The sequence below is a fragment of the Buteo buteo genome, chromosome 2 (assembly GCF_964188355.1).
Source record: "Buteo buteo chromosome 2, bButBut1.hap1.1, whole genome shotgun sequence".
Taxonomy (NCBI): Eukaryota; Metazoa; Chordata; class Aves; order Accipitriformes; family Accipitridae; genus Buteo; species Buteo buteo.
Window position 1 is genome coordinate 40,745,844 of NC_134172.1, and position 14,278 is coordinate 40,760,121.

The 14,278-nt window shown below is 39.2% G+C and overlaps 1 protein-coding gene across 2 annotated transcripts in view; it reads right to left on the reverse strand.

The window, feature by feature from the left end:
• TBC1D5 (TBC1 domain family member 5) overlaps nucleotides 1–7,961 on the reverse strand; it is a 325,080-nt gene extending 317,119 nt beyond the window's left edge. For both annotated transcript variants that reach the window (XM_075051907.1, XM_075051919.1), the window contains exon 1: nucleotides 7,739–7,961. In XM_075051907.1, the coding sequence (XP_074908008.1) occupies nucleotides 7,739–7,766 (28 nt within the window). In that variant the 5' untranslated portion in view covers nucleotides 7,767–7,961. The remainder of the gene's footprint in view (nucleotides 1–7,738) is intronic.
• Nucleotides 7,962–14,278: the final 6,317 nt, after the last annotated feature.

The following is a 14,278-nucleotide window of genomic DNA, read 5'->3' on the forward strand; positions in this document are numbered from 1 at the left end:
CACCTTCCTCTACTTGTGCTCATCCACTGTTCTCTCATCCAGCCACAAAAATTAAATTTACAGGAGCCCAGACTTCTGCATACTTCAAAGGAAAAGAACCTTTTCAATATTATCTGCTACATATTTTCGTGAAGCAGTAAAACTGGCAGGGCACAAACAGTATAAGCTTTATGTATAAATGTGAATCTACAATGAAAACCAAAGGAAGTGAAATCTTTGGCCTGTTAGCCTCAACTACTTAATGCATTGTACATAAAGATTATGGGGTATAACAAACTTTAAAAGGTATCATCACAAGCAGCACCAGGTTCAGTTTTCAGTCTACAAAAAAATACACACATATATATAAAAGAATTGCCCACTTATGTATTTGAATTTATTAACTTTTCCCCAAACTGTGTATATTTATTAGTACCATAGGCATACATGTAAATGATGCAAATTAAAAATGAGTCAGGCCTGAAGGAGGAAACACTATGCTATTGACTCATGAATAACTGGAAGACAAGCAAGGCTTCCACATATTTTTTTGAATATGTGGTTCCAATAGAAATAACAGGCTATATATGCTGCAGGTGTTCAAGCCACCGTTCTGAAAGTACAGGTAAGTTTTATAGGAAACAGGACATGCAAAACAAGCATGAGTATCAGCTGAGAGCCACTCTTCTCACTAAAGAAATTAGTAACCCCATTATCCTCCCCAGCACCATTATCAAATAACCTTGCAGACTTACATTAAGAGAAGTATACTATATGTTTACTTACATTTGTCCCATAAGCATTAGTACTATTCTCTTTATATCTAGTCTTTCACTCTACTTCTCAGATTTATTTTACATAGTCTACTATTTAACATGTCTAAATTACTCTTCCTTTCTCTCATTTAACAAACTCATTTAAATTGTGTGCATTAAATATTTTACAGTGTGCTCCTGTATTAGCTGTGATGGGATATTATAAAATCTGGGTTCTAACTGGAGCTTCTCCATTGAGGAGTTGTTTGGCCTTTAATAAGTTACTTCCCTCTCACTGAAAATGATTAATGCTATTTTAATTTATAGATGAAAGGCTCTACAAAACTACTAAACGTTAATCACTAATACTCCAGATAAAGTTTAGTCGGGAAGCTACAAGAAATCAAAGTACCACCTTGACACTGGATCCTCTTACTCAGATTTACAGTGCAGCAAGCATGCTGATATGAGAACAATTAGGAAATAAACATGAAACGTACCATTACAGGCTTAAAAGTCTCTACTTTCAAAACGGGTCAAACTTACATCTGAAAGGTCAGTGGGAACACCGACAAACCCTTTAAAAGCATAGATGATAGAAAAACTAATCATGGTTTAAGAATATAATCTTCATTTTGAAAGAGAATCTGTTGGAGAAGATCAGAAAATACATCAACAGTTTTCTACTCTGCAACAGTAAAATACAGACAGATCTTCATCCAGATATGGATGTTGCCTTGCTGTGAACAATGACAGGAGGAAAAAAAAGGTTGGAGGAAAGAGTGTGTATATCCACTTCATACAGGATGAAGAATCACTGGTCACATCCACCAGCGTTAATGGAAAATTTCAGGACCCAGAATACAATCATGTTCATCAACACATGTGAAATTAATGATGTTAAAAAATATAAGTAAATGGGCAGCACGCTGGCAAATAAAATTTGTTGTTGACACATCTAAAGCACAGCAGATAAGAAACAGTCATCAGCGCTGCTCCAGTAACTACTGAGCTTTAAGCTACTCAACAATTCAGAAAAAAGAGTGCTGAGCATGACAGTGGGCAGGTAGATTATAAATACAACATTGTAAAATTTGTAGAAGGATTACATATTTCCATGGATAATGAAAATGCCCACCTATATAAAATTACATATCAACAAGAAAAATACTAGCGGGAGGAACAGTCGGGGTCAGCACTGTAAACCTTTATGAACTGACAAGAACTTCAGGAGTAGGTATGGCAATTATTCCACAACTGGGAATTTTTTTGTAACTTCCTTTAAAACACCTGCTGTTGGCCACTCTAAGTGACAAAACAATGGCCCGGATAACAATTCATCTGATGCCAGGTACAATTCTTACACTAAGATCAGAGTGAAGTTTAATTGCCAAAAGTGCGCTTCTACAGTTCTAGAAAGATTCTTTAAAACTTTCAACAAGTTCCACACCTTCCTGAAATGCAAGTTTATTCTCAATACACATCACATATCTATCCTTCTTCCCTACAGGAAAAAGGAAAGGGCAAAAGTCCATTTGTGTAACAGCTAGAGATTAAATAAAATGCCACTTATTATCAAGCAGGCACAATCCAGGTTTCAAGAAACATTGTTCAGACATTCATTACCTGATAGTTCAGAACCAAAGGATACTGACTATATGTGGGACTAAGGGTTAAATAAGACAGCTCACTCACAAGGTGGTGACAGTAAAGATCTGTTACAGACCATTACCTCGAACTAGAGAACAGTAGGATTTTTTTTGTAAGCCTATATTTGTAATGTGCTGAAAGAAAAAAGTCAAACAAGTCTTTAATAATGAAATCTAGTATCTCAGGATCTTAAGCAGGCAACAGTAAAAACATCAGTTTTTAAAAATTATTAGCAACTGTTTTCTAAAAGCACTCACCATAACTGACACAGAGAAATTATCATCTATCCCATTATAACAGCTAAAATGAGTAAGTCATTGGACTGGAAATTGGGGATAGTCTAAGAATTACTGATCCTGATCAGATTACATAGCCAGATAGAGATTACTGACATCTATGTAAACATATGATGCACATACACCTCATACCCCTGAGGTTTCAAAATTTCTGAAGCCGAAAAGAGTTATGAACAAAATTGATTGGGAAGAAAAATCTTAGACAGAAAAACATGAAAATGGAAACTTCCTTAAGAGGGCTTTTATCTATGGTCAGGCAATTCTACAGATAACAAAGAGGACAACTGACCTGATGTTTTTGAAAAAATAAGCAAGTGTAAGAAAAAAAAAAAAAAAAGCAGGATCAACAATGTAGAAAAGGGAAGGCTGGATCACCACCAACATCAATTAGAGTTACAGAGTGCAGAAACCAAGAAACACAAAATATCCATGTATAACACAGCCAAGAGTGTTAGTAACAAACACCACCTCAACAACAGCAGAGGCCCATGACTAGACAGAGGTGGCACAAGTGTTAAAAATCGTAAGGAAAGATCAAAAATAGCCAATAAATACTTTCATTCTATAGTTGGAAAGATTCAAAATGGTATAATTGTATCACATTATATTGATTTTCTTTCCAACTCATTTGTAAACAGATGTTCCAGATCAGATGTTAAAAAACATTGAGAGACAAATATTTTAAATCAGCGTACTTGTTAAACTTTATCTAAGAGTCCTAGAGTAGGCAGCCCAGCAAATCTATGATCTGTTGATGCTCTTTTAAAACTATGTATTTTAAAATCTCTATCTGTCTTTAAATGTCTTTAATCTGTATCTGTCTTTAAATGTCTCACCATGCAGAGGAGTGAAAACACAGTGTCAAAGGGACAAATCAAGTTTTAAGGCAGTCTGATATGATGGAGAATTCAAACGAGATAACAAGAAGCAGTGAAAGACAGATGCATTCAAATGTATTCAAACAATAATTGCATGCCTTATTTTTAAATAGTGGAAAAGATGAATCACTGAAACAAGTCATCCAGAGAAGTAAATGGTAGATTCTCAGTATCTTGATACACTTTAAAAAAAAAAAAAAAAAAAGCTTAGCCAACTAGAAGTTCAGAAAACAAACCCATTGAGACAAAAACTGATGCTGTAATACATGTAAGGTGAAACGTTCATGTATTAAGATAGACTTGATCCCCACTCTAATGCAGCACTACGTGATGCAGTACTAAATGCAAGTCAGCTTAAGCAAGCACATGAACTTTTTGCATACACACAACTAGATTAATTAATAGTGTGGTAATAATGTTCTTTAATAAACCTAAAATAACGATTTACCAGCCCATTAACAGAACAGAAAGCCCCTCAAATTAAATAGTACAGAAGGAAAATGTTGGGGGTTTTTAAACAGAACACAGGATACCATGATACTGTCTCTTTTCTGCTGCATTCAGTTCAACATCAGAGACATGTGATTCTTCCCATTATTTTCAAACCATTTCCAACCAGACTTCAGGTCATGTTATGACTCAGTACTTTTGGGAAATCTACACCTAACCATTAACAGAGGCAAAATACCCATTTCTATTCTGTTTGGTAACTCATCAACCTTTATCCAAAATATGCTAAATGTTGAATAGTCAAACTGTGTCCAGACCTTGGAGATGAACAACTGTTCCAGCTTGGCTCTTGCTTCTTATCTCAACTCTCAGACTATAAATATGGTCAACCACTTCTCCTCAAAGACTGTCACACACAGATTCCCGTAAGATTCAGAGTAATCATGCCTTTTTATATTCAACATCAGCAAAAAGAACATGAATTATCAGGTTATAGTTATCCAATATGACAAGGACCTCAAACTGCACCATTTCTAGTCCTTTTTTTTTTTAAAGTATTTGATCACAGAAGCCGCAACGTCAGAAAAAAATTTGACATTTGGATAACTGATAAAAACATTCTTGAGTAAAACACAGACCACAGTAGCAACCTTCCTAAAAACTAGAAATGGTAACAGCTATGCTCCTTCTTTTGGAGGTCAAAAATAGAGAGTTTAAGCCTCACTAACATAACAACCGAACACAGGAAAGCAACTCCTTCTATCACATTTAACAGCACTCTTCCTTTGAGAGGGCAACTCAGCCACAGATCTGTGTTTTCATAGACTACAGACTGAACTGCTTTGGGCACTTTCCTGGGCTAGAAGAAAAAGCACACAAAACTTATAGCTTATTTATTACAGAGCAGTGTAGAGTCAAAGTCAAACAGTTTAGGTAACATGCCACATTTGCACTCTGCAGACATCACTGGCTCCTGATCCAAAATGCTCTTACACGTGCTAATCAACAAAGCCTCAAATGGACTAGGAACTGATTATCTTAGAAAGTGTCTATCCTCCACAATTCTCAGCAACAGCTGTTGTCAATTACACCAGCATACCTAGCAGTTTAAGATAAAGCTCCTAAGGATGAAGCACAAACTAAACTTTCTAAGACTTCGACAACAGAATTCCTTTCAGGGCCAAGTGTAAAACAGTTCTTTGCATAGCCCTTCCCCAGTGAAAAATGAAGTTACAATAACAACAACAACCTGGAGACAGCAAAGATATCTCTACATTAGTGTAAATCATAGGCAGGCAGAGAATGTACAATACATTTCCACCAAATCACATTTTTCTTGCACATGAATATGAGGTACCAAAGTCCAAAAGATACAAGTGCAAACAAGAGAGAAAAGAACAATGTTTGAGTAAAGCCAACACTATACTGCAAAGAAGGAAAAAAGTCAGTGGAATGTTTTCACTTAGATTTCTCAAACGTAAGTGCCACTCACAGGTGGCATTTTAAGAAAAGCTCTGAACCATTCCTGTGTGACAAGTGAGCTTTGCTAATACTGCAGCAGAAGTTGAAAAATTATTTGTAAAAAATCGAGTTTGTGGCTTTCCTCAGATTTCCGAGAAGGTGAAGTGACATGAAACATGCAAGAATCTCAGTAGTGTAATTAATCATTAAACAAAGCTACCAGTACAAGCCCTATTTAGTTGCCATCCCTCCACAAAGCTGGAGAACAGACTCTTGTCTTCGTCTCACTAACAAAAGGATGCCATTAATATCTTTTGAAATGTTCAGTTTTCGTAGGAGTTTACCATATCTGTAGTATCTAAATTATGAAAGCATCACGAAATCTACAGGGGAAAAAAAATGCACCATCTTCCCAGTATGCGCTTATATGTAAAAACAGTCATTGCTCATGGTCTCATACTTTGTTATGAACTGAAGTTCATTATGTAGGTTCACAGTTCATACAAGGGTAAGCTCCTGTTGTTGGCTCAGCAGCAGTTACCAAATTCAAATAAGAAATACACAAAAAGGTTTTAAATCTCAAGAATTTCTTTGGAGTAGGTTATGTCTAATTCTGTGTTTACCTGATAGTCTGTATGTATTACAACAGAACCTTAACTGTAACAACTCCAGTAATCGCTACTATTACATATATACAAATGACTTCTAGGGTAACAGCATTTAGGCCATACATGGGCCAAGTGTGTTAGTAAATAAGAAGATTGACAACTGGTAATTCACAATTGTGTTAGACAATTATTACATTTAAAATAAAAAAAGACTGGTTTCAAAAATAGAAATCATTATCATCCACCAACGATGTATTTTTCTTATTGCCCAGTTTTAAATCTTACAGTATTTCAACCTGCAAGTTGAAAATGTAACAGCGGATGATGATTCAGAGAAAGGTGGGATCAAGGATTAATTTAACTGCATGTTTCACGACCCTCAAATTCTTAAAAAAATTTTCAATATCAACAATCAGCCCACTTTTATTTGGAATACATTTTGGAAGCTTTAGTTTTTACAGAGGAGGTATTATCAGTAAATAGCTGAATCCGTGTGTGGCAAGTAACAGAACTGACAAACAACACCTTTAATGAAGTTTCATTGGTCTGAAGAGAAATACTTCTCTTATGTGGTGCTTTTTAACCAAGTTCCAGAGTGCTTTGTAAGGTGAGGCAAGCGGGATTACTGAGAGTAAAGCGGTGCATGGACACTGTGGAGCTGAGTGGCAGAACTAGAAGAGTATTCTTGTCTCCCAAGTCCCATCCCAGTACATTCTGGAACATGATTCTTTCACATATATACCACTTTTACGCACATATACCACTAAAGCAATGTTATGCTAATATGATGGAACAAATATTTCTTAAAAGCAGTCCATAACGCCTTCAGGATGTGCAATACCATAGGACATGTAGCTAAACTAAACTACTGATGGGTACGATAGAGCAATCTAAGAATATAAAACTGTCAAACAGCTGAAATGTGCTAGTTGCAGCCTTTGCACTGAAATCGAGACTTGTACACCACTAGAACTACTGTATCCTAAAGAAAAACAAGTGACGATTAAACATCTACCACTGATGGCAATAAACTGGACAGCTAACACAGACTGAGTCAGACAGGTGAGAACAGGGAGGAAGAGAGGCTCTGGGGCAGGAAAAAAGGAGGGAAACCAAGCTGCTTCTAAAAACTCTTTTTCAAGGCCTGGAGGGAAAAAAAAAAAAAAAAAAAAAAAAAAAAAAAAACAAAACCCAACAAACAAACATGAAGACCTTAACTTCCCTCTTCAGCCACCAGAATCACCACCACCAATTAAAAAAAAAAAAAAATCCAGAGGGGGAAACCTTGTGACAGATCTGCCTCCTCCCTCCCTGCTTTCACCTCCCAGAAACGAGGCTGTGGCTCCACAGATCCCTGCCGGGGAGTACCTGCCCTCAGCACGGCCCCGGCCCAGCACCGGGCCGCCGCCCGCTCCGGCGGGCAGCCCCGCGGGAAGGAGCGTGAGGAGGCCGAGGAGCGGCGGCGGCGGCAGCCCGGTGCGCGCAGGCCTCACCGCCCCTGCCCGCCCCGCCGCTGCCCACTGACGGCCGGGGGCGGCGGGACCAGGCGCCGCCGCCGGGGAAAGGCCTCGGCGGGGGCCGGCGCACTTGGACTGCAGGGCGGCCGGCGGGGAGGGGGGCAAGCGGGTTAAGGGGAGCAGATGCTCTGGGGCTGGTTTTACCTGCTGCTGCTGCTGCCTGCAGTGGCATGAAGATCTGGCTCAGCCTCTCTCTCTCTCCCCCTCCCCGCCTCCCTCCCTCCCGCCCTGCGCGGCACACAGACCCCCGCGCCGGCCCGGCGCCCTGCGAGGGACGCGGGGCAGGGGGAGGCAGTGGGGGAGGCCCGGGGAAGGCAAGGCAAGGGAAGGGAAGGGGAAGGGCTCCCGGCCCGCACGCGGGAACGCGCCGTGGCACCGCCTCCCCCACTACCACCCCCCCGCGCTCCGTCCGCGCAGGCGCCCGCCGCGCCGTGAGGCCGCGGCCGCCCACGCAGCCCGCGGCGCCGCGCCTGCTCCCTGCGCCCGCCGCCGCCGCCAGGCGGGCGCGGGGCTGGGGGGCGGCCGGGCAGCCGGGCGGTCGCGGCCCGCTCGGGCCGGCGGGGAGCTGGAAGGGGAAGAGAGAGAAGGGGAAGGGGGGGACGGGGCTTCCCTCCTCGCGGGCCGTGGCGCAGCTCGGCTGCCGGCTGCTCCTCGGGAGCCCCGGCGGGCAACAGCGAACGGGCGCTGGGATTTTTTGGAATCGGGAGGTTTTCCCTTCGTTCGGGGCCTTTTACCCTCTGAGGAAGCCCGACGCGCTTTTATTTACATGAAGCGTACGCAGAGTGTAGTTAGCAGTCACGCAAGGCGGGGGGGGGGGGGGGGGGGGAGTAGCTTAGAATGAGGTAATGTAACGTGAATCCACAATATCGCTCCCTGGAAGCGGCTGCCCGAGCTCAACCCGTTGCACGGGAAGCTTCCTCGTGGAAGAAGGCGACCGGCGCTGGCGTAGGAACGGAGCTGGGCCGGGCTGTGTTTGCTGGGCCCGGGCTGCCGGGGCCCGTCCCAGCGGGGGGCCCGTCCCAGCGGGGGGCCCGTCCCGGCGGGAGCCCTGCCAGGGCCGGGGCTGCAGGCCCTTGTCCTCCTCCTAAGCAACGGGGTAAACCCTCCGAAGCACGTTTTGCTACGTTCGCCTGCGACAAACGCTTCAGTTGGCAGGGCAGGTGTGGATCGCTGGCATGTCTTTGAGACCAGCTTAATCACAAAAGGTTGGCTTTCTTAAGTTTTGGGAAGTCCAGTACATCTGCCATTTGCTTGGCATTGGCCCTTTCTTCATTAAAAATCGTGAAGGAATGTGAAATATTGCAGGAGTTCATTTTATTTGCAAGAAAAGCTGCAAGGTATATATTTATGCAACCGTCTGAAGGTGAAGCGCTATGTGTACTAGGTTGCTCTTTGTGACAATTTTATAATTTCTAATTATCCCTCATCATGTACTAGGTATCCAAGCTTTTCTTTGGGGACTCTGGTACAAGACAGAAAGGACAAACTAGAGACATACTCCATCGTCCATACTAGCTGAAGCAGAAGTATTACTTGAACCTGAGTCTTGGGAAAATAAGCTTAAAACTGGCAATGTTTGACGGTTAGATCATACTTCGGGGCAACGCAGGAAGACAGATGATCCATCTGAGGTATACCTAGAAATGTACAACAGGAATAAAACTTAATAAATTTAGTAATAATTACACGATGAATGTATTGTATCTCATTTCTGAAGACCTTTCTTATAATTCCCCTGATTCCCAGAAAGAAACTTTTTTTGCATTCTGGGCCATTTCAGGGCAAGATAATCAGCCTGTCTATGTGGTTTTGCCAAATATATTTGTAGAGGAAGTCTTAACTCCATGCCAGTCTACAGATGTTTTTGATTCCCAGATGTTTGATTAAGAAAAGAGAGACCAAAGTAGGTTCCGGCCTGCTGATGATAGTGTTTCACAGCAATGCATTTGAATTTCTTGCTACAACAGATTGTTTAAAGTATAAAGAGCCATTTAAAGTTAAACGTTGGTAGATTTAAAAGAAAAAAGCGCAGGACAAAAAAAGAATGAAGACATGAGAATTTCCTTGAATGTCTATATATGCGCTAATTTCAAACAGACCGTTTCATTTTCTGTTTGAAATCATCATTTTCTGTTTGTCTCTTCTTACATTTATTTTGTGTTAGAGCAGATCTTGATATTAAAAAAAGCCAAGCAGTCAAGCATGTAATTCTTGTCTAGTAATACCATGTTTTGAATACTTCAAACAGCTCAGTGGGAGATGATAATTTTGTTCAATACAGGGCACAGCATTTGATTAAGAAATCATACAGCCATCTACAGTCAGTCTGCGTATATCACAGTGACCTGTCCACTATAAATACACAGAAATGCGTATTTTCAGCTTTTGGAATACAGTGCAGTTTAGATAAGAACACATATAAAAGTAGCATGTACTTGGGAGATGAAATGGCAATGCAAAAAATTACAGCACGTTACTTATTGAAGATATTGGTGTATAGGCAGGATTCACCAAGTACAAACTTGACTGAAAGTATCAAAACCTTTATAAACCTGTAGATATGTGCTACTGTTCAAAAAACAAAGAAGTATGCACCTGCCTTTGGCACATACTCCCACTGTGTACTCAAATCAGGCAATTGTGAGTTGTCTAAATAACTACTGGAGTAATTATATGAGCCTAGGATATCTAATTGTGCGTGCACTTAGGGGATGTCTTAAAAGATTTGGCCCTCTCAGTATTCTCAATATGAAAATTTAGCCATGGAAAATAAAAGCTGGAACAAAAGCCAGCAGGAAAAAACAACAGCAGAATCTGCCAAAAGTAGTTTATTCTTGTTTCATTGGCAATCAATTGTTAGGCTCATCATAACACTTAAAATGCCAATTTAAGCATGAATGGGGGTTCCACCCAAAAAATTAAAACATTGTAAGGAGATGAATCCCTTCTTTTACTTAGACAACAATAAATGGGAAAATAAATTCCAAGTATTATTAATTTCTGTATTTGCAAGATTATGGGGGGTTAAGAGCAAACTGCTTAGACCATCTCAGTTCAAAATATGTCTGACTGCAGAGTCACAAGTAAAGGTGTGTAAGCTTTGTATAGAGGAAGAAAATAATGTTTTTTATATTGGGTGTTGACTGAAATATTCTTAGGGTTAGAAGTATTTTTAAAATTTTACTTGGCTGAGCATTGTAATTGTGAAAAATCTTGGTTTATATTTAGTTACGTTAATAGTTATATTGTTCATTTAAATAGTTTAGTCTGTAATCTAGCTAAGTTTTATAAAGTTCTTAACATCTCAGATGTAAGTGGTATCCACAGCAAAAAATGCATGTTTCTTGCACACCTGTGATGGGAGAAGCCAATATAAGAGTAAGAAAATGGAAAATATTGACTTCCTGTATTCATTCTTTCTAGCTCTCACCTGGTAAAGTATCTATAAATACATTCTCGTTTCCAGTCCTTTTTTTTTTTTTTTTGGGGGGGAGGGGGGGATGTCCAATTTGGTTATCAACTATAGAGTAAAGCTATTACATGCATATGAACTAGTTAGCAGGATTCCATCTATTTTGAAAGCATATAGTATAGGTTTGCCAGTTTAATAAAATATAAAGTAAAAAATCTTGACTTTTTAGCTTAGTTAACTCATGCATGCAAACCAAATATAAACATTTCCACAGATTTTTAATATATATTTGTGAATTACATACAAAGTATTTTATTGATTGCATATATGTATGATTGTGTGCATATACAAATATATTTATATAAATCTACATACACACATTAGTTGTATTTTAAGTTGTAACAGTATCTTGTTTGGACTTCATATTTGATCTGTAATCCAGGAGGTTTTCAAATCTCAGGAATCTGAAAAAAATCTCAGGAAACTTTAAATGACTGTAGCTTCTCCCATGAGTCAAAAGAAGCTCCGCTTCTGTATCAACTGTATTCCCATAGAGAAATTGAGAAATACTTGTACAGTACTTCTGGCATTTCTAGACCATATAGTGAGATGTGTTTTATACACACCCATTAAGAACAAAGTTATATCGATTTTAAACTTGAGGAATTTTCTTCCAGTAGACTCTGACACCATTGTCACCTTCCAGTTTCCATTGTAGATACTTACTCTCAAGTTCTGCTTTTATACATTAAAATATTTACCAATCATAAGAAAAAAGTTAATTACAAGTTTTGTTCTGTCCTTTTCATTCTCCATCTAAGACTTCTGGTGAAAAAAAGTAAAAAAGTTTTGCTTCTGAATTACAACATGGCTTGGCCATAGGCATTCACACTCTAACTGAAATGGGTCTTAAATAATTTTCAAATTCTTTGTTTTGGTGGAGTTTAGGTAAGCTCTTAGTGAACCTGTATGTCAAGTGATAGGATTCAGTGTAATTCTCCTGTTAATATGTACACTTCCCAAATACCTCACCAAAAATACAGTGTCTTCTTCCAGTAGAAAACCAGACATCTCATGCTTTCTTTATGTATTTTAACATAGCTTGACATCCTGACAGTTATGTTCAAAATGATGACATTTCATCACGTAAGTTTGACAAAGGGGCACTACTTAGTGCATCCTGAAAATTTTTAAGGGAATCAAGCAAAGTGGAGTGAGCAAGAGGACTAGAGACTGATGACCTGTTCTTGGAAAGAATAAAAAAACATGTACTCCAGTCTAGCTCAACTAAAATTTGCCACAGGTGAGACTTCCTCGGAAAGGTGTAAAGAAACCAACCTGCCAATCTTGCAACACATGGTGCCTCAGCAGAGAGGCGTATCAGTATAATCTGATGTACCACATAGCTGTTAGATCGGTGTCCAGAGAGATGGAGGAACTGGTTAGAGCAGAGCAAGGCTATACAAAGATTTAATGCAGAAGGGCAAAAAGAAAATAAACTAGATATCAGAAAAAAAGTTCCTTCTAAGCGTACCCAAAAATACACAGTGATTCCTGTGAATATGAGTGTCCAGAGCAACATTTTTGCATGTGGTGCCTTTGGTCCCAATTCAGGCAAAACCATCCATTGACACTTAAGTTCCATTGATTTCAGCAGAGCTTAAGTGCTTTCCTGAATCAAGACTAATTAAGTGCATCACACACTAATACTCGTGTGCATAAATTGTTTACAGGATTGGGGCTTTAGGGCTTGTCTAAACAGAGACACTCAGGAAAATTAATCCAAATTAACTAAAGGTATGAATTTAAAGTGGATTAGTTAAACCACATTAAACCCCAGTGTGGACTGGGGTTTAATGTGGTTTAACTAATCCACTTTAAATTCACTGTTTTAATTACTTTGGATTAACTTTCCTGAGTGTCCCTGTTTAAGCAAACCCTTAGTGTATTGAATAAAGTCCCCAAATGAGTCAAAATTAAAATAGACCCCAAACTAAATAAATAGCAATTCTGCATTGGCAAGGGAAGAAATCTTTAAATTTTACAATTCCAGTGCCTGTGTACCACCAATGTGCCGAGGAACAGCAGCAATGAGATCAAATTGCAATCAGTGAACATGACAATGGAACTAAGCCGTGAAACTCCAAGCTGTGTAGGAAAGGCTGGTCTGAGAAAAAATTGGAAGGAAAAACAAATTTTCAAATCAATCTTGTGTACTTCGGCAATATTAAACTGCAATTTAAAAATAAAGATCAGATTTATTTCCACTTAAGCTGGCAAGACCAGTGAAGGTATTGTGGTTGCCAATACAGTCTGTGATGGCTAGCAAGGAAGCCAAAACTGGCAGGAGAAGTAAGATAAGCCTTATTTATGTAAATAAGAAACCATTTGTATTTAATAATAAGCTATTACTTCTGATTAGCCACTTAAATATGATATATAAATAAAGCACTCAAATAGCAGTTGATAAATGAACATTTGTGTTCTTTTGAAAACTACAGTCTGATTCCCAGGGTAGCATTTGCTTAGAGTTCCACTGGAAGTGGTGGGACTTCATTAGGCTTCGAACTGGGGGCCAGCACAGCAACCAGACTCTTCAGGTACATTAAAAATGTCACGAGGGAAAAATGTGGGATTACAAGTTATACAAATTAACGGACTCTGGATTGATTTCTTTTTTTTTTTTTTTTTTTTTAGTAAATAAATAAATAAATAAATAAATAAATCATTGATAACTACTCAATTTGGCATGAAATATCAGACATTCATGGCCAGACACCCAGCTGGTGTAAGTGGGCAGATGGTCCTATCTTTACTTAGAAATGATAAGTTTGGGAAAAATTTTGTTTGATTTTTCTTTTTTTTTTTTTTTTTTAGTTTAAGCAAAATCTGTTCCTCTGCTGAAAGTGACAATTCTTTAAATAAAAATATTGTTGAAAAAGGTTAGTCTTTTTGTATTTAAGTTGTGCAATTCAATTTTGATATTTCAAGCTTGAAACTTGCTATGAGGCTAATACTCTCTTTAGTTACACTGCTGAAAGTGCCTGCATTCTGACTGCTTTCCAGCCCTGGTTGGATATACATGCATGAGGCTAATGTTGTAGCTGTACTTCCATAAAGTAAAAAAGTGTCTATGATTAAAAGAGCCTTTACCCCTTATAGTAATATGTGCTTAGTGCTTGGTAACCAGTGATCCGCACTGAAAGGGCAATTTTTAAGAATTGTCTCCCTTGCCCATTTATTTAAAAATACTGCAAAGCAGTTTGAAAGTG